The sequence below is a fragment of the Scomber scombrus genome, chromosome 19, assembly GCF_963691925.1.
Source record: "Scomber scombrus chromosome 19, fScoSco1.1, whole genome shotgun sequence".
Lineage (NCBI taxonomy): Eukaryota > Metazoa > Chordata > Actinopteri > Scombriformes > Scombridae > Scomber > Scomber scombrus.
Window position 1 is genome coordinate 7,085,688 of NC_084988.1, and position 20,549 is coordinate 7,106,236.

At 39.0% G+C, this 20,549-nt stretch overlaps 1 protein-coding gene across 1 annotated transcript in view; it reads right to left on the reverse strand.

Moving 5' to 3' along the window:
* Positions 1 to 446: 446 nt before the first annotated feature.
* Positions 447 to 20,549, reverse strand: part of stxbp5b (syntaxin binding protein 5b (tomosyn)) — a gene marked incomplete in the record, with an annotated part of 25,908 nt that continues 5,805 nt past the window's right edge. The window contains 24 exon segments of the mRNA XM_062440598.1: positions 447 to 1,741; positions 1,831 to 2,051; positions 2,267 to 2,378; positions 2,985 to 3,150; positions 3,474 to 3,828; positions 4,684 to 4,923; positions 6,049 to 6,099; positions 7,138 to 7,185; positions 7,282 to 7,338; positions 7,437 to 7,499; positions 8,815 to 8,966; positions 9,121 to 9,246; positions 9,621 to 9,805; positions 10,301 to 10,521; positions 10,962 to 11,002; positions 11,102 to 11,169; positions 11,270 to 11,417; positions 12,333 to 12,405; positions 12,537 to 12,691; positions 13,327 to 13,405; positions 13,730 to 13,853; positions 15,891 to 15,974; positions 17,085 to 17,148; positions 19,062 to 19,196. Coding sequence (XP_062296582.1) covers positions 1,700 to 1,741; positions 1,831 to 2,051; positions 2,267 to 2,378; positions 2,985 to 3,150; positions 3,474 to 3,828; positions 4,684 to 4,923; positions 6,049 to 6,099; positions 7,138 to 7,185; positions 7,282 to 7,338; positions 7,437 to 7,499; positions 8,815 to 8,966; positions 9,121 to 9,246; positions 9,621 to 9,805; positions 10,301 to 10,521; positions 10,962 to 11,002; positions 11,102 to 11,169; positions 11,270 to 11,417; positions 12,333 to 12,405; positions 12,537 to 12,691; positions 13,327 to 13,405; positions 13,730 to 13,853; positions 15,891 to 15,974; positions 17,085 to 17,148; positions 19,062 to 19,196 — 3,010 coding nt within the window.

The window sequence follows — 20,549 nt, forward strand, 5'->3', positions numbered from 1 at the left end:
ATCTAATTACAATAGAATTCTAGTTAATCACATTGAAAAACACTGTCAAGCAAAAACAAAAACCTCAAAAGACCTATTGTAATACACTGTATCTATGTAGTATTATAAATATTGGCGCCCATACACATATCCCTGAATATATGTATGTTCACAAACACACAGATATACACATAGGTAGAGGTTAGCATATATGCGTCATGAGGCAAAGGCAGAAGAGAAAACAGTTTTATAAGTGGATGGTTTTGAGAGAGATGACCAGTCGCACGGTGTGGAACACTCTGCGGTGCTCGGTCATTTCTACTGGCAGCTACGAATACGAAGACGGCATTACAGTTTCCATTGTGCTGTGAGAGACACATGCTTTTTTTCCCCCTACACAGTGATAAACGAGACAAAAATCAACTTCAGCTCTGACAGAATGCCAAAAATGAATTTGAATAATCATGTATAGATAGAATCTTTATCACAAAAAACTCAGAATTGTAACCAAAATATACATTTATGCAATCTAATTATACTACGGACAATCTTTGTCTTGCCCTTCAACACATGATCGTTCACGTCCATGACTTAGCTACGGCCCCATGAAAGCTAGGAGTATATAAGACCTTCAGGGGTTTTTCCAGTGTATCAACTTTTTTAATCTTTCTCATAGATCAATGTAAACTCTTCATTGGGGGTAAACATTTTCAGCACTTTTTGCGCATTTAATTGACAAAGGAAAAAAAAAATTAATGCCCAACATAGAAACTTCTTTTACTTTCTATCTATTATTCTGTTCCAATAAATAATCTAATTTAAAATAAAACCAAAGTGACTTTCAGAAAACACATAATTAGTTTGCCTCACCTAAAAAAAACTCAGCGGGAAAATGCTGTAAAAGAAATGCTTGGTGATGAACTAGTGTACTACCAGCCCTTATTCGATGAGAGGCAATAGATTCATCATCTCACTGTCCATATTTCTACTGTTCTAAGTGCTTGAAAGGCCCTTTCTGGACACAAAATGACAAAAACAGACTGACAAAAGCATAGCAATCAAACTCTCAAAATAATTTAGACCAGAAAAACAAACAAACACGAGTCCTTCATTGATTCAATCATTCCTATAGAAACGTACATCATCATTGACTTGATTAGATTTGAAGGACAGGGATTTCTTCAGACTTTTCTCCTCATTTAAGTCCATTGCGTTTGGCATAAAGGGCAGAGAAAGGAAAATAACAATTGCAATCAGGCCACTACAAGTACATGTTTTGCAGAATTGTCTTTCCTCTTTCACAACTAAATAGCAGAGTGTGTATGTATACATATATATGCATATATACGTATATATACATATATATATATTTATAAATGACTGCATGACTGATGGATATGTAAGGTCCCGTCTCTCCTTTCCTGCGAAATGACGTTAAATGAATATCATCGCTCTCGGGTGAAATGGAAAGAGAGATTCCTAGGAGCTTCTCTTCTTCCATTTCTTTCCATTCTCGTTACGTCGGGTTGGCCAGTGTCTACTCTGCGGCAGTCCTCTGGTGACTGAGGTAATGCAGAGTATGTGATATTGTGCTGAGAATAAAAGCATGAGTCTGTTGAGCAGAACCCCCATGGAGAGAAACAGAGAAGAAGAGGGACCTGCAGCTCCTCAGAGATACTGGTGTGTGTGTAATTAGAGTCCGATGCTCCACACGCTGCCATCAGAGCTGGTACCACTTCTTGTCTTTGTACTTCAGCATCATCTGTGGGCAAAAAAAAAGGAATAAATGAGAGTTAAAAACAATGGAGTTAATGCGCAAAAAACTTGCTTAAACAGATGCCAAGTGCGTACATCATGAGCATGTTTGGAGAAGGAATCTGCGCTGGACATCATGGCAGCTGTTCTCTCCTCCAGCTCTCCCAGTTTCTGCCCTCTCTCATCCAAAGCTATCCGGGCGCGGGCCAGATCTCCAACAACCCCCGAAGCTGCACCCTTCATGCCCTCCATGTTGCCGGTGCCAGGGATGTGCTGGGCCAGGCTTCGGGAAGCCTTACCAGAAGCTGTTTCACCGACTACCAGAGACAAAAACAGAAATCAATTATCAAGTCAAATGATACCTTGGTGGTTAAAGAAATTTAAAATCTGAAACATCACCCATGCCATCCCCAAAATCCCCCTGACTAGTTGCTTTGATAGGAAACCAGTGGCATTGAAACTAAGCAGAAATACACATGATGAACTAGAAATCATAGCTGAGGCTTAATATTACAGACTGTTCAGTACTCACAGAGGTCCTCACGATCCAGAGACTGAGCCCCTCCACCAAAAAGGCCTTTGAAGAAACCTCTGTTAGGAGCCTCTGGTGTCTCCACGGGGGTAAATAACTCACTGAGCATCTCCTGGAGGAACATAGACATATTGACAGACATATTGACTGACTTATAAAGCACTCGACTGTTCTCTTTTTAACCTCTTTTTAATCCATGCCTTTTAAAGTGTTCATGCAACTATGTATTTTTCCATTTTTTAAGTCAAAATAACTCGCTGGCATTTGAAATTGATGCTAATGAGTACATTGCATTGGCCTTCTTGTGTGTTTTTGTCTACTTCATGATACGCTTGATGTAATATCTGGACAAAGATCCCAGATTTTTACTTGCCAAAAAGGAATGCAGTAGCTGGTCTGGAGCCAAATGACAAAAAGATTAGAAGCCTAAAGATTCGTTATAAGCATGACATCCATAACATTCAAATGGCTCTACAGTCTACAGCACAGAACAAGGTTGAGTGAGACAGGAAACATTAACAGCTGTGTGTTGTAACTAAATATATCTGCGTTCATCAAACACCAAAACCACCTCAGGCAAGGTTGTCTGCACCCACAAACTGTAATTAAGTTTGATTCAGTCCAAATCGTCATGCAAAATACTTGGCAGTATCTGGAAATGAAACATGAGTTCAAGATTTTCATGGTCTAACCCATTCGCTGATAACAACTGACTGACCTGCAGGTTGTCGCAGGTCTCCTGGCTGTAGCTGATCCTCTGGACCTCTGTGGGGGAGGTGAGGTACAAGGCCTGACCCAGGTTAGAGAAGCAGAACGTCCGGGCTATCCGCATGTCTGTAAGCGGCAGGTAGTTCACGTCTAGCAGAGGCCGTAGACTGGGCAAACTGTTACAGAGAACAGTTTGTAGACACATTAAAATTATATTTAGAAATGTACTATACCCGTGTAGTTATTGGAGTTTGATGAGAGATTTTCAAAACAAAAAAAGATACCAATTTCAATATTTTTTAGTGGATCTGATCTAAGTTAATATCTTATCATGTATATTTACATTTTAAACAAACATACCAGTGGTCCAGGATTTCATTATTAGTAGAGGTAATAGCATGGCACAAAGTGAGATGTATCACACATATTCAATAGCAGGGAAATTATAAATTTACTTTGACCCCCCCCCCCAATTAATAATAATGATAAATAACATTACCTCAGAGTCATGATGTGCCCATTAGCACAGAAGCAGGCGATGCAGTTAGCTCCGGCCATCTGCACGACATCAGCCCTCAGCAGGAAGGAGGTCTCTGTGATGTTGTGTTTGTAGATGCGGGTTTGGGAGGGCAGGGCCACCACTTTGGCCTGTTTCTCCGAACACAGCACAACGAAATGGGAGTCCTGGCCCTCTTGTGATGAGGGAGGGGAGGCTGGCCTGCGCCTCCTCTTCTCCTTCTCTTCATCGGAGGCATTTGGGTCATACCACGACTCATAGGAAGGGGGCAGCAGAGCTCCAGTGGAGTCCAGGAGGGCCATCGTTAAAATGCCTCCTTTGAGTCTGGCAAGAGTGCCTGGAAAAATGAGTATGACCAATATATTTAAGTGTAAGGGTTTTTTTTTTACCGCATTTTTAAAATTTTTGTGTGACTTTTTTCTGCTAACCATGCATGAGGTGCTGGAATGCTGCACTCATGGTTTGAATAAAGTATTTATTTTTATCTTATCTAAAAGGCACATGACTGGTGTACAACCTGAACTATCAGGTTAAAGTTTAGTTCCATGTAGTCTCAATATACTTTGTGGGTCCATATAAACTCCATGTGACCGTTGAGGCATTTGGTAATATTGTTATATATAGCTTTTGGCTTTCGGCTTAATTTTAAACACTGTCTGTGGGGAGTTGGCTTTCTAATGAATATACAGTGCATGACTCAATAACTTTACAGGGAGATTTGTGGGACTGAACTTTTTGGTAAATGCACTGTTTTGGAAACAAAACCCCCTTACACTCTGACATTTCAAGTTACCACAATTTCCCTCGACCCCTCTCCTCCACCACTTCCTTCCTGAATTTAACTATTCACAGTGCCAAAGACCACAAAGACATTTCAGCTATGAAGACCAGAGAACTCTCTTTTTTTTGTTCGAAAGTAACTGACAAAACAAAATCACCATTATCTGCATTATACTGAATTTTATCTTCTATCTGTATCACATATTTAATGCCTGCCTAACACAGCTGGCTCTGTCCTGTCTATTGGGAATGTGAGATAAGGAGCTGGGAGTGATGACTGTGCTGTAAGAAATGACTGTCAGTTTTAACTATTGGTAAATAATTTAGGGTCACAGCTGACCCAGGGGACTTTCCAGAGTCACATGCAAATCAACACTTAAGGAATGATATCCAATTCAGTTCAGCCTCTTACCGCAAGAGGAGATCCCGACTGGTTGCTGCAGCCTTTGGTCCCCCCCGGGCGGCAGGCTGAGGGCCACCATCATCACACAACCCTGCGTGGTACCCACCAACACACAGGGGCTGACCTGGCTGTCCGTCTTCCTGGGGAAGCTCTCACAGAAGTAAAAGGAGGAGATGGCCTCTCGAGATTCTCTGTCTATGCTGGTTACACTTGAACTACGTGAGCGGCTGAATGAGTTATCCTTGGCATCTGGATAACACAGTGAGCACAGAAATGAGATAATGAGGAAATGATTTGTGTGAAATGAAAGAGATAAGAGGTTTATTTGAGGACCTCTCTGCACAAACCAGAATTAGAGATGTTAATGGGACAAACCGTCAGGTCAAAACTCAGTTAAGTTATTATGACTCTGTTTATTGCAAACAAATGCTTTGATTGTTGTGCGTCGTTTTGTGAGGTGGAACACATCCTCAAACACTTTTATTAAAGTAACCCAAGACAGAAAAAACAACAAACTCTTTCTTGAGTGTACACCGAAAAGCTTTTTGACATTGAGATGCTTTTGCTGTTCACATTGAAAGATGCAATTTCGTAATTAAAATGTGACAACAACAACAGTCTCAATGTGAAAAAATGTGTAAGATGTGCAGGTAGTAATACAGTGACTTCCAAGGAAGAACTGGTATTTAAAGAGCAGGAATTATTAATGCCTAATTACAGCACTGACAGCAGCTGAAACACAAGCTTTTACACCCTCTTTAAAAAGCTAATGAGGGATCCCAGCACAAACACAAAAAGATTTGTGACACAGAGGGGAAGGCTAAACACTCCGCCCGATGTGTGTGTTCTTCACAAGGAAAAACTGTAAACAAGAAAAGAAAGAAACTCGAACATTGAGCGCAGTCAAGCCAGTGGAACTTCCTCAAAAAGAAGGAAACAGGTCATTGTGAGAGGATTAGTGTCATATGTCAATCAAATGGGAATTGAAGCCCCAGCAGTGTTGGGGATTAGTAACAGTTATCCCACTTCAGCCCAAGTCAGACCATGGCTGGTCCACTCACTGCAAAGTGGAGCTGACTTAGTTCTACAGACGGACCCCTTCTGGCTCATCCTGGTTGCTGTCCTGCCTTCTTGCACACAACAAAAGCGCTTCCTAAATGTGAGAGAGTGCCAATTTGGGAGCTTGCCCTCTGCTCACAGTGCAAACAAAGATAAAGTGTTGGTCTCAGCGTACAATACTGCATAACACATCAACATGCAATCATACAGTAAGCGATACTCTCATAGAAGTCTTTTACAAAGCAGAAGATTCAAGTCACACACCTGTAAGAAAATGTAGAGATTAGAAACTTGAAGTCAGTAGTTTTGGCTTACCCTGGTCTGGCTTTGGCTCACTAGATGAACTAATTTTCCGTGACATCTTGGCTGTAAAAAGAAACAAATATCCCTATTTTATGAGGAACGAATAATGGCTAAAATGGGAATGTTTTCAAATCAGTTACAATTGATGATTCATCATTTCAGTCATTTGGGAAAGTTTTGAATGTAAAAATCAGTGCACAATTATTTTGAAAAAATCATGATTTTCAGTCATACTTAAGAGTGGTGATACAGACTGTAGGACAACTGTTGAGGATATACATGCTGCACATATATGGTGCACATGGGGAAACTGACTTTTGCATTACTTTAAGAAAAATGTGATGCTTCCAAAAACATTTTTAATTGATTTTGGTTATTTCTTCTCATTTTGTTGTTTGCTAACAAGAGTGTTGCCAAATTGTGTAAAAATCCCAAAAGTTGCCTGTTACAGTCTATAACCACCCTCAAGAGAAACCCTGAGAATACAAATGAGGCTTAGAAGCATCACAGACAACCAAGGAGGCCTGTAATATCAAATAAAGCAAAGAGCAGTCAGGAAATAAGGTAATTATAATTCAGTGAACATAGTTATGCAAAGAGTGGGAGGAGGAAAACAATCAGTGGGTAGCCAAACAGTTAACACTGCACTGAAGCCCTGTGTGTACAGTCGAAGAGAAATAATTCACTTACACATTTAAGTGACATGGTTAGACATTAGTACTGTAAAGAATGAGCCATGAAGCAGATTTTCTATGCTTGAGTTAGTAAAAGTAACATTTGCCCATTTGGCATGATATTTTCAGTTTTATAACAGCAGCCAACAGCATTTTGCCAAAAATTCTGCATAGAAAATCTGAGGCATGAAATTCAAAAGATTTCCTGTCATGCAATTGATAAAGAATCCTGATTAATATCATAAATCAACTAGGAGAGCCCCAAACCATATGATTAGCAAAAACACATTTTTCTTGAATGCGCTTCTTTTCTTTCATTGGCACAAGATGCACAGACTGACGTAGGATTAAGGCACAGTGTGGTTAGGACGCTGCCATTCAGAGAGAAAGAGTGAGTACTAAGAAATACATTTGGATGATACAGTACCAAAGTCATTGGCAACCGTCTTGGAAAATCGCCTGCTTTTGAACTTCACTGAAAATAAGGTTCAAAAAGACAAATCAATAACTCCAGCCATTTTATAAATACTTAAATTTAAGGGGATATACCCAGCATTTGACAAAACAGTACCCTTTTGTATGAACTTCTGTTTACGTTCATCATCAGAATTGCAGGGTGAGGTAGATCCTACATGACAAACAGCAGCATTTGAATGAAATGTATTTTAAAATGATAAAAGTATTAGTTTGATGTGTATGAAGCAGTGAGATTTCAGAGAGGGTTACCTGAAGTAGGTGATTTGCAGCGGTCCTCTGAGGCGTTGGATCCATCGTTGGTATCACAGAGTGCTGTGGGAGCCACAAAGTTTGTGATTAAACATAGTGGAATGAACTCTTAGATTAGCAACTCATGCTAATTTTAAGCAATTCCTACAGTACATATGGATAAAAAATAAAGGGTAGCGTATTTGAACAAAGGTAGGGGTAGCTGCACAAACAGTGTAGTAAAAAATCTGCACTAATGCAAATTTGTTAAGTCAAGGTGTCAGTGTTTGTCTAGCAAAGCAAGAGGCAGGGTTTAAATACACACTCCCTGATTTTGTTACAGCTCCCTCAAGTGTTCATTCTTGATGTTTTGAAACTCAACTGCGAATTTAAATGTTTAAAAAAAAAAAAAAGAGGATGTAGGGGTGGTGCATCAAAATCCAGGAGTGTACCTTCATTACAAAGAGGGAATACTTAGAGGAGAAAAATGATACAGTGGGAGGAATAGAAATTCTCAGACAACATGACTTACTGACGTGAGATGAGCGTAGTTTTTTCATAGACTCAGAATATAAGTTAGAAAGTCTGGACATGCAAGACTTCACAGGTGGAATGTCTTAACCAAATCACAGAAGAGAGACCGACAATAAAAAGAGTCAGACAGAAAAAATGAACAGAAATCATAAGTGACAAAGTGGAGAAAACTTCGAGTCTCAGAGCCTTGCTGCTAAAATTCAAACAACTGAAATGGAACATTAAGAGTAAAAGAATATATTTCTGCAGTTCGCACCAGTAAAAAAAATGCTTTTCAATGAGTGAGCTCAAGGAAAAGCATCTTGAATCTAGCACCAGGCCACTGAGACTGAAAAGAATTAATGCAAACAGTGAATGAAAGGACGTTAGAGAGAGAGATGAAGAAAAACACAATAAAAGACATGACAGAAACTAAAAAATAAACTAGTAGTCAAGGCTGATGTATTGTTTTATTATTAAAACTAATCAAAAGGTTATTCAATTACAGCAGGGCAGCAAATAATACCACTTATACTCAGAGCGCACAGATCACTAACATGCATGCTCCACTGTCCAATTGAACAGATGGAGAATCTGTGAGTGATGCCCCCTGTTGAGGGAGAGGAGTTACTGCAGGGGGCGACGCTCATGGTGTGAAGTCAAGGCAGATGCCAAGTGTCAGCCCTGCCTCTCTAACCCACCTCTAAAAGCCAGAGTCAGGGCCATTCAGCTAACTGTATCAAAAGCTTTAGCAACACACAGGAATATGACATTAGTAAACAAAAAAAAGAGGGTTTATTTTAAGGATGTGTTAGCCAAAGCGGTCAGTTCAGGTACTTAGCTACAGTATGGGGAGTGACCGACAAATTGTTGGAGTGCTGCTCACCTCCAGAGGGCTGTCGTGCTTTGCGTGGGGAGTGAGGCTGCCTCTGGTACGGGTCAGATGGGCTGTACAGCTCCGATGTGCCCATGTTGAGAAGCAGAGTCTTCTGGAGGTAGTCCACCACAGCGAGGCCATTACTGTTCCCAAACACAACACTGCAACACAGCAGGGGTGAGTGAATATTTTTATGTATTGGTCTTTACAGTTGTGTGACAGGATGCTATTAGGTACAACCACCACTGTCAGAACAATTGTGTGCATAAAGTTAATGCGATCAAAATATCAAGTGTTCTGCCCTTAGAGACTTACAGGCCGTAGGAGGAGTTGATAGCCAGGCTGGTGATCGGCTGAGGTGGCTCCCCGCTAACCCACACCAGCTGGATCACCAGCTCCACCTGGTAGCCCGGAGACTGCTTCAGCGGGGAGCTCCGCACCCTGCATCAAACACACAGTGGGATGAGAGAGCAGGCTACATATTACTGAGTTCCCTGAAATAAATCATCACCTTGTGGGTAAGCTACAATGACAACATCATCACTCTTTATTAGCTGTTCCCCCTTTCCCCTTTTTTTTTACTGTCAAAACATCTTAATCATTCTTAACATTTTTATAAAGAGGATAATTTCCCTAGAGTGCTCTGATGTAGAAATTCTGTAAAGGATTTAATAGATGACTGGAAGAAATTAATGGATGACAATATCATTTACTGGAATTATCTTTTTGGCATTAGTTTTTGGTCTATTCAGTGACCCAATCACATAAATGTCTGAGCACAATTCTACTTTTTTTGACAACGTAATTGTTCATACTGGAGGCATGGTATGTTGTCTCGTGGTCCATCAGTGGAGTTGCTGCCTGTGGATGGATGAGTGGGAGGCTCCGTCTCCTGAGGGCTGGAGGAAGCTCCTGGCGTCGGCAGGTTGGGGGTCTGCTCCCCTCCTGGGTCGGGGGAGTCCACGTAGCTAAACTCACACTGCATCCGCACCTCCAAAAGCTTAACATAAGAAATAATATGACATTAAAAAAAACAAGTCAAGCTCTGAAGAAGGCACACTGTTACTGAAACCTCAACATAAAGAGATAAGTCAGCTTTTCATAACCGTCAAAGTGCTCTTGCCTTTTTGAAAGTATTGTTGTGCTTGTTTGCTGCCTACAGTTATCATGACATCTTGTGCAGTAGAGCACGCCTCCCTGAAGGTTTGAGCAAGGAAGCTTCACAATAGACTGACATAAAAAGGCTTGACATGTTTGACCTCCACTTCTCAAAATGCCTGTACACCCATCTCTCCTTTCTTGGATGAAATCATGCTAGAACTAACATTTTTCCCTATGCTGTCACAACTTGACCTGTCTTACTCTCCCAAAAAAGAAAGTGAAAGACTGAGCTCATAAATAAAACATTATAAGACTAAAATTTAAAAAAACACTGTCTTATTTCATTTGTTATTCAGATATTTTGATAGCACATTGTCAATGACTATTTACTCACTTGCACATCTTCAGTGGTGACTTCCTGTTTGCTGAATCTATAGATGATGACGTGGGCCGACACCCCGGCCACACAGAGCATCCTGCTCTCTGGGCACCAGGACAAAGTCTGGATGGCAAACGGGTCCTCCTCCACTATCTCTGTATTTGGCTTCTCCTCCTTACCCCGAGCCCTCTCAAACACCTTGGCAGTCTTTAGCTTGTACAGCACTTGAAGCATTACTATGAGGAAATAAAAAGAGGTTAGAACAATATGATAATCTACTGCCTATAGCTAATGTACCCAGGTTAGCAACCAGATCTGAATAGGACATAATAAAGTGTGTTTATGTAAACTATATTCTCCCAAGCAGTGTGTAGTCCACACTGGGTCTGCCACTAGGTTAAATACTTGTTAATTTGGCTATGCAGAACCAATCCAAACAGTATCATGTAGAGAACATATTAATTTATGCAGATGATACTGTTGTGTACACATATGCTAAAACAGAATATTTAGCTGCTTCAAAACTCACTATGGCTATAGAAAAGGTCATAGAGAAGTTTAATCAATCTGTTGATCTGTTTTCTACTAAACTAAATCTAAATCTTTGGTGCACAAAATATTTCTTTATGCACATTTTTATACAAAACAGACAAAACAAGAAACTTTAACTACTCACATGCAGAGGCATCCCAAAATTTGATCGACCCATCAGCATGTCTATTTTGGAAAGGGAAAAGCACATTTTTGAAAAAGGAATACAAGCTAACAGCGTTGTTTACAGTGCAAGTAATTCAAAGTTGTGCATCAGTTACTAACCCAGTGATTATGATCTCTGGGTAACTCTGTGTGCCTTGGCCCCAGTTCCCCCCACTGATGGGCCACTCCTGTAAAAATTTGTAAAAACATGTTAAGTTAATAAATGCACTAATATCCTTTCTGCATTGCTACCACTTTTTAAATGTACACATGTCTCCTAAAGCCTACCTTCTTGCTGTAAACTTGTCTCTTTTGCCGGCTGCCAATGGAGTAAAGTGCAGGAATAAGTTCGGGAGGGCAGTCGGCAAAGTACTCACAGCAGGTCACTGGTGACTCGTGGATAGTCAGAGGGTACGGATTCTCAAATATCGGGTACCTGTCAAGGCAATGCAACATGCGTTAAAAATGAAAATAAAGCAATCAATGTATATCTATGTCAACTTGATGCATGACAACCTACTTACTGCCAGTCAACCAACCACATTTAAATGTTACACTAACTGGTTGTGAGATTGTAATTTTTATCATTAGTGATTGTTAACTAGTTTTTAAACTTAAGAGTGAACTGTACGTTTCAAAATACCAACAGTGAAATGGGAGGAAATAAGGTAATTGAGGGCACTATTGAAAATAACAATTCAAACAAAATCAAGGACTGAATCTCTGTATAAATTAAGATAGTTGGGTTTCCCAAAATTGCTGCATTTACTGAGTGAAATCTTTATACACACTCACTGCCAGTGTTAGCTGTAACTGCATTAAAATGTCAATATTTCATCGGGGGAAGAAAGGCAGATATTTGGATTAAAAATGCCCTTTTTTTTAATATAGTTGGCCTATAATGATAAATACAGGCAAAGTATACTCAATGAACAAAGAATAATTCATAGTAACTAAAAAGAAAAACATAATCGTTGACAACAAATCAATTTCATTTGGGATAAGAAGCTGAGATTAAATTACACATTTAAACTCTTATCAGACATTTGAAATATAGTAGAGTAGGTCAAAAACAGACATAAGTGACTGTGACAGCTCATTTGTATTCTGTTAACATTCATTAGTACAGCTTCAAAGAGATGGATCATGACTTAGTCATTTTTCCCCATAAATGTATTAAAGTAAATCTATTTAAATTGGAAATGTCTACTTGGCTGACTAAAACGATCAATATGGTCAATAATTAGCATTTCTCTTGCTGACCCATAGTGTTTATCTGTATGTTATACTTTGTTACATGCACACCACAAAACACTCAAACTAAACCATATTTAGAAAGCAAAATATTCACCCAATCTGGCCGAGGTCTATTAAAACTAAATCCCTCTCGAGAAGGACCACCACAGCATAAGGCTCTTGAAAGTCTGGCAAAAAAACAACAACAAAAAAACAGACAGCACAAAATTAACAGATATAATGATATAATGTCATTGGGCTAATACAGACTCCAACACAAATGATCAAATTCTGTCAGGAGTGAAATGCTGCAACTCACCATTTGGATACGGAGTTTCACACAGCGTTAGGAAATCTACAATGGGGTAGTCCATCTCCAGGACGGTAGTGCTCTTTCCATGCATCACAGTCAGACAGGCTCTCCTCCCCAATGTATCGTAAGACAGACCTCCGGATAGGACCATGAATGGGTCCCTGAGTACAGGATACACACACAAACATTTTAATTGCCTATTCAATAGTATTTTTGCTGTGAAAATGAAAAGCAACAAGGTTCAATCAATGATAAATAGCTAAAGAGGGACACCGAAATTTGACTTGTGCTTTCTCTGGAGATGATTTGGCCCCATTTCAAGAATGTTGGGAGGAGCCTACTTTTTAATTATAATGACAAACCTAGATTAATCCCTGTCCTCTAATACCTGAAAAAAAGAGATTCCAGCAGACTATGGCATAAAAAGGATAATTGATTCAGTTTCAGTGAAATAGTTTGTGCTTTCGCGCCCACGTCAACTTTACACAAAGCCATTTCATTTTGTTTTCACATAAAACATGAAAATGAATTTGCCACCAGCAGACAACAGATTTTTGTCTTTTATCTCACAATCACAGCTAAACAAAGCTTATGAGAAAAAACAAAAAGAGCCTCTATAAATGTCCACCTAATTTCCACCAGCATACGGAGAGTCCACAGGACTGGCCTTTTAAAATATATGCTGTTATGCTAGAATAACAGGAAAGGCTGCTTTCAGTACAGGATATGGATCCAAAACAGAGTTGGTAAGACACAGGATGGGTGGGGACTTGCTACCGTCCACCATCACACTTACCCAGCCCTTGTTGTTTTGTATTCCACCTTCAGGATAGGCTTGCATGGTTCTGGCTTTTTTCCATCCTTAGGCTGCTTTCCTAAAGGAGATAATGAAAAGAGAAAAAAAGCACATCATTTAATTTTAATTTGCAGAAGTACAGGAAAAGTGTGCACATTTTGTACAGAGTGGTCAACATGTTTCTGTACACATGCGGAAATGCTGCCACCATCCATCTGTTTTGTAAATCTCTGAGACTAGACAGATTTTGAGCCACAATGTGTGCTTTTAAAGACATAGGTGGTTTCCATTCAATATGCCTGTGTGTGTGTGTGTGTGTGTGTGTGTGTGTGTGTGTGTGTGTGTGTGTGTGTGTGTGTGTTTGTGTGTGTGTAAACAACTGTGTGTATTCAACAGCTCCTACCATGTGGTGTGATGATCTGTGCAGGCTTGGCTGGGGCTCGTACATTCCATGTGGTCAGAGTGCCATCAGAGTGGCTGCAAACAAACTGTTTGCCCTCATGGTGCCAGGCAACTGAGTGGATCGCCTGGAAGACACACAGCAGCACATCATGAGTGTGTGTGACAGATGAAGTACATACACATTTTTTACAGCTGGGCACTGATACATTTGTAGCTGCTCTGCGTGCAACCTACTTAAACTTTAATTCCCGTGATATTCTCTATTTTACTTACTGTCCAAAAATACACATGAAAAGACCAAAACCAAAAGTGTGTTAGACGCTTTTCAATATTTTCAGACTTCGCCAGTCTGTCTGTGGCTCTCACAGTCCTTCTGAGTCTCCTGGAGACATAAATCTTTAAAAACGGGTCATAATATATAGCTTCGTCTTTAAAAAGGACTAATTTCCTACCAAACTGGGCACTTTTACACCATTACTCAAACAGGAGTATTTGATTGATTGTTTATTTAAGTGTCCCGCACCTTTCTGGTGTCCAGCCCATACAAGACAGTAAACAATAATAACAAGACAACCAAAACAGATCAGGGTTTTTCTAAAGGATCTTTTTATACGTCACTGTACAAAGAACAATGAAATACAAAATGAAATTCATCCTTGACAACACAGAGATCCCAAAAAAACACACAAAAGTTTCTCTCCAGGAAAATATATATCTGCCTGCGGTAAAGTACCACTTCTTAAACGAGCACAGTAAATCTAATTTGATCCATGGTTCTGTATAGTCATTGTCTTTTATTTGAATGTAGTTTCTAAGCTTTCTTTCTGATAAATGTCCTTCTATTATTCCTTGTAGATCTTTAATAGTTTTTGTTTGACTGTATTTATATGACACTGACACAAGTTATTTCTGAAAATAAAATTAATATCAGACAGAAAATATTGTAGTGGCCTGCCTTGGGATAACTGTGTGCTTGATCCCAGTTAAAGATCTTTTTGGTCAGTCTTTCCTCTGATAACTAAATAAGGCAGTCCACAACCTCACCATTTCACTTGTCTGCTTTACAAGACACGACTACCATTCCTCCTTCAGTCTCCTGCATTAAAAGTTATGCACCCCCAGAAATCCAATATACAATACTAGGGTAAAGGGCATCCTTAAAACCCCACACTCCTGCAGCATAAAGTGAAATTGGCCCTACCACTGAATCACAAAGTTTAGCAAAGTTTTAAAAAAACTAAGGTCAGGACACAATTTCATTTATTCATTCCATACCTTAGTGCAGTGCTCTGTAAAGCATATATTTTCATTAAAAACCAGACTAAGATATGTATGAGCACTACAGTACTTTAGAGGCTTTAAATCAAACTTAATTATATGGCTGCTCTGCCGTTCATGTTGCTTTGTAAAATGTATAATGTATCAAATGTATAATTTATAATCTAATCAACTCAAAATATTTAACATTTTTGTACATTAATCTCGGTCACTGCAGGCAACACAATATCTTCGGCATATAACAAAACACTTAAATTCATATTATCAATCACTTTATCTAGACCTAGATCTAACTGCAAACATGACACTCAGGCTTTGTAGGCGTAAGTGCTGTCTTTTTTGGGACTTCTTTCAGACAGGAAATAATAATAGTGGTGCTAGTGAGTACATGCAACAACAGGAAGTATACACAAAATAAACTACAGTGTCCGTGTTCTTTGTAATAAAGGGACATATGACTCAGCACAACGGTGTCGCTCATTTATGTGTTTTTTAACAGTCATTTCACATTTAGATACGTTTAATTGTTGGTTTTGGTCTTTTCATAACGTTTGTTGGCAATAACAAAAATACAGAATATCACCAGACTAATCCTTTAATAGTGCTAAGGCACTATCAGTTTTCTGCTTTTAAAATGCTTCTCATCTTTAAAAAAAAAAAAAAAAATAGAAGCAAGTAAATTTAAGAAGTTGGGGCAATAATCAAACAAACTTGTTCTTGTTTCTCTGGTATTTCTGGTTTCACAAGAGCTACATGTGACGAAAGGCGTAGATTAAGTAAAACATAACAAGACTAAACATGTTGCTGAGATAATAGTGAGGAAACCTTGAACAAACAAATTAATACCGTCACAAGGATTGACTTGACAGTAAATAATACTTTACCTCATCGTAACTGTAGCGGTAGTCTGCTTTTTTGCACTTCAAATCCCACAACACCACCACCCCACACTCGAATCCAATCAGAAGCTGCAAATAACAAGACAACAAAGCAAAGCACATCTCAGCTGACTGCCATGAAAACACATTCTGCATAATTAACAGAGCCTGGAGGTAATCTGAATGTATGATCGCCGAATCTCAAGTTCATGTTCAGGATGGATCATCTTTAACAATATCTATACACTTTATCATTTCCTTGAATGAACTATGTAATTTAGTAATACTTATAGAGAAAATAAACAATGTCCTTAACCTAAACAAATAATACAGAAAGTACAAAAAAATTAAAAAGAAAATTCTACAGTAGATGCATAGTTGATTTCAAGAGGAATTTCCTTAAAATAATTGCTAAAATCAATTACAATGGATCCAACTGAGAGCCATTGAATACTGGAATATTAGAAAACCACATTTTCAATATTTATTGACTTGAATGCCTCCCTGCATGTCATTTACAACTTTATACACACAAAAACCATTTGAAGTTGAGCCTCTGTGCACCGACTCTAGATTATGATGGTAAATAAATGCAATGAATTATTTGGAAGGTTGCTAATTGAACACAGTCTTAATGTTTCTAATTAATATTTCATATAGCTCTTAAGAAATTACAGTAACATGTATATGTGTGGCTTTCAAGGAAATTACAGGGAAACTATGGAACCTGTAAAAATATGTTTTAACTAATAATATAAAGGAATAAATAAAAGTAAAATCTAAAAAAAGTAAACTAGTAATGATAAATAAATACCCTGTGATATTAAATACAGACAAAAACCTTTAAATAAGCAGCATTAACTTGTTGTGGTCAATATAGTTGAGTAGATTGTGACCACTGGGGCATGCCAACAGTCAAAGCCACATCCTTAGTTCACAGTAAAATACAACCTATGAAGAAACCTCTGCTCTTTGATTTTGACACCAAAATCTGATGTTTGCCATCGACGTTTTAATTAGCTGTGAATGTCCAGCTATCAGTCTCCATTGTAGCTGCACAAAGTGTAATGACATTGTGTCTTTTGTAATAGGCCAGTTATCCACAGAAAAAGTACACCGCCACATGACCAAAAAAAATGGTACAATTTTGTGTGTCAGGTTTTTAGGGTAAAAATGTGTTTCTGCTCCACTATCAGTTACCTTTCCTTCATCCATAGGGTTATCACTGATGTGCACAACAGGCCCTGGGTGTGTCTTGGTGGATCTGTGCAAGTTTAATGGAGAAAAGAGGCAGAAAAAAACAGAGAAAGAGTGTGTCAATTTAAGAATATTTTCACATTGTGGATAAACATGATCTATACCTGCTCAGTAAAATGTAAATGAGGTTTATTTAAAATATACGGTGTAGTTTTTAGAGGGAGAGGATGATAAGGAACCATTTAGGGAAGTAAATGAGGTAAAAACGTAGAAATCTTGGGTCATGCATAAAGAAAAACAACAAGTTTATTAGACAAAAATGTGCATCAGTGCAACAGAGACAACAGACATATGAGAGAGACAAACAGAGAGAGAGAGAGAGAGAGAGAGAGAGAGAGAGAGAGAGAGAGAGAGAGAGAGAGAGAGAGAGAGAGAGAGAGAGAGAGAGAGAGAGAGAGAGAGAGAGAGAGCAGGGTCACATGAGGGTCTATGAGAGATTATAGTGTGTGGAGACAGCATCACCGTGGCAACAGAGCAAGGGGCACGGAGGAAGTGAAGGTCTGGCCTAAAGAAAGTGTTGCTGCCTCTGAATGTGGTCTGGCTCCAGTGGCTAATGATCTCATTGCTGCTGATGAGTCGATACAGTCAGAGATGTAGCAGTGAATAAAAAGGCAAGGACAGACTGGAATACAAACTCCAGTCAGTACTCACCACACTGTGATACACCACTTTATTATAAATAAATACTTTAATAAAGAATAATGCCAATAAATATATGTGGATATATATGTATACAATCTTTAAAACTATTATTTAAACATAAAATTTGAGTGAAATCTCCTATATGGAATATAACTGGATGAAAATGTAAACAGTATTTTACACTGCAGCACTAAATAAATATGATCATTAGGACCATGAACTGTTTCTGTCCACTGCAGGATAACCTGGAGTGTGAATCCTCTGAAAGCTATGAGGCAGAAAGTCTGTTAAAAAGATATTTCCACCAGAGATTCTTCTGCAAAGAAACCACTGAACATCATGCTTTAAACGTCATACTACTTTTCTTTATTTTCTTTATTCATGCCATCCACATCCCCACAGTCAGACAGCCAAAATCATTTCCCATCTGTACTGTCTGCTTTTGAGACATTTATCTTAGCTGATGGCATACTTTGGTGCCCTGACTCTTTCAACTGCCAGATCTAAAACAGCAATTTATCAGATTTCACCACCAGCCTCACACACATCTTGATACACTACTTCCAATTTTAGCTGCCAGTCACTGTCTAAAGTTTTTTGGCCTTTTTTTAGCTCGCTGGTAGCTGCTAGAAAAAATGACAAGGAAAGAGAAACTTCTACTGGCTTAAGTCTTTCATTTTTCCCTCCTAAAAAAATGTCACTGTACCCGTTTGCAGTGCCAGTCCTTGCACAGACTCAGGTTCTGCACAACTAAAATAACAAGACATGGCAATGGTTGCTGTTCAGAACATTAAGTGACGCAAATATTACCCACAAAAATCTAATTTTACCTGCATACACTGCTTGCCAAGTTATATATGTCGTACAACATTCAGCAGTACACAGGAAGTGATGTGTGATGTGTGATGTGATACTCCCCGTGATCCTTACAGTGGGTGTTTACACGGGGGAGTGGGTGACACAGGATAAGTCACTGGGGTTATTAAGTGGGCACTTCCTATCACAGATGTTCTGTTAAATCAGGCAGCAAACTCCTCCGGAGGTCTCCACGGCAAGTTCTGGCGTAACAAAAAATCACCACCTCCAAACCGCCTTCAGACTGATCAGGACTACAGTATTCTGGTCTTGCAGGACACACTGTGTCTGCCAACACATTCCTTCAAGTTTCAGAGTTTCCTGGTTGATTGTCAACTGCACAAGTGCACCAAGAAGATACGCTAATGGCCAGTAAGTAAAAAGGGGAGGGGTGTGGGTGACAGTTGTGAAATAAAGACTCACAGTTCGATGGCTTTGTTCCACATGATGACGTAGCCTGAGAGAGTGAAGGACTCCACGTTGACGATGTGGATGTTTCCTCTTTCTGTGCCGATGTAAAGCCATTTGCTCTGGAAGGGCAGGTGGCAGTATGTGATTCTGCAAGGGGGAGATCAGGATGCATCACAACCAGGCTTTTCATTATCTCATGACTCAATCCCATCAAAGAGTCACCCTTGTCCCTAATCATGCTGGTCCAACTGGAAGGAGAAGCAAGTGACTAAGATTTAATTACAAAGGCCTTGCTCTGTGTCACACTAATGAAGGAAGACTATATATAGATCAGTGGGGAGGAATAAGCAGTGTAAATACTGCTGTCTTTTCTCGAGAGGAAGGAAGAAACATTTAGTCATACACACCATATTTATAGCGTCAAAAGGACAGATCAGGCCTGATATTAGCTGTTTAGTGTCTGTTTATCTGTCCACATGTCATACATGATTCCTCAGCTGGCATCACACACGTGATTTTCATTGAAAAGGGAACTTATGAGTAAACATGGAGGGCCGATATAAACTTACATTATCTTTCTATCCATTCTAAATAAACTGACTTCACTGCAAGAGAGGGAAAAAAGCTAAAATATAACTTTGGACACATTATCATTACAAGGAGTTTTTATAGCAAACATACTTTTCACACATCCTGAAACATTAGCATTGATTTGACTTCATGTTTTCTGTCTGCTTGATGGATCCACAGGTCTATAAGTCCAATATTCACTAGTCTTTAGCTTCTGGAGCAACATAGAGAAACATATCTAGAACTGCTAGTTGCTCATTTTGTCTGTCTACTTCTTGGTGTAAGGGAGGCAGTGTATAGTGGATTTCTCAAAGCTTACATGGGGATGACAAGAGCAGAAATTTAAAGATCAAAAAAATAAAATAGTGAGCTAAAAAGGGGATAAAAAGCTCTAAGAAAGCTGTAGAGTTAGTTGACAGTTCTCTGTGGGTTCATCATTATGAGCTTCACTTTGACCAATATAGTAGCTGTTTGATTTATTATTAATATTAAAATTATCTGTAAGTGCAGCTTTAAAGATTGACATTTTAAACTTTACAACTATTTGACACAAATCTGTTGCTGACTGGCCCAAGAGCTATTCCTGTAAAATGTGTGGAAGGGCTTTTTCCCCTTAATTTGACCAGGTAAAAAGTCTCATTGAGATTAAAATCTGTTTTTCTAGAGAGACATAATACCTATACATTATGGACGGTGGATAGATAAGTTGATAATTTAGTAGGAACAAAACTATTTCATTATCTGATGTTTCATTTTCATAAATGAATCTAGTGGTAATCTTTCTATGTGGTTAAACAGGAAAACATGAGCTGTTGCAACACCACTAGAAATAATGCATTATTTTATTTTAAGATCTGATGGCAACGAAACAGCTAATTATGCGGCGAGAAGCATGCGGCCAGCTGTGAGGGCTGTTTCCAAATTTTGTTC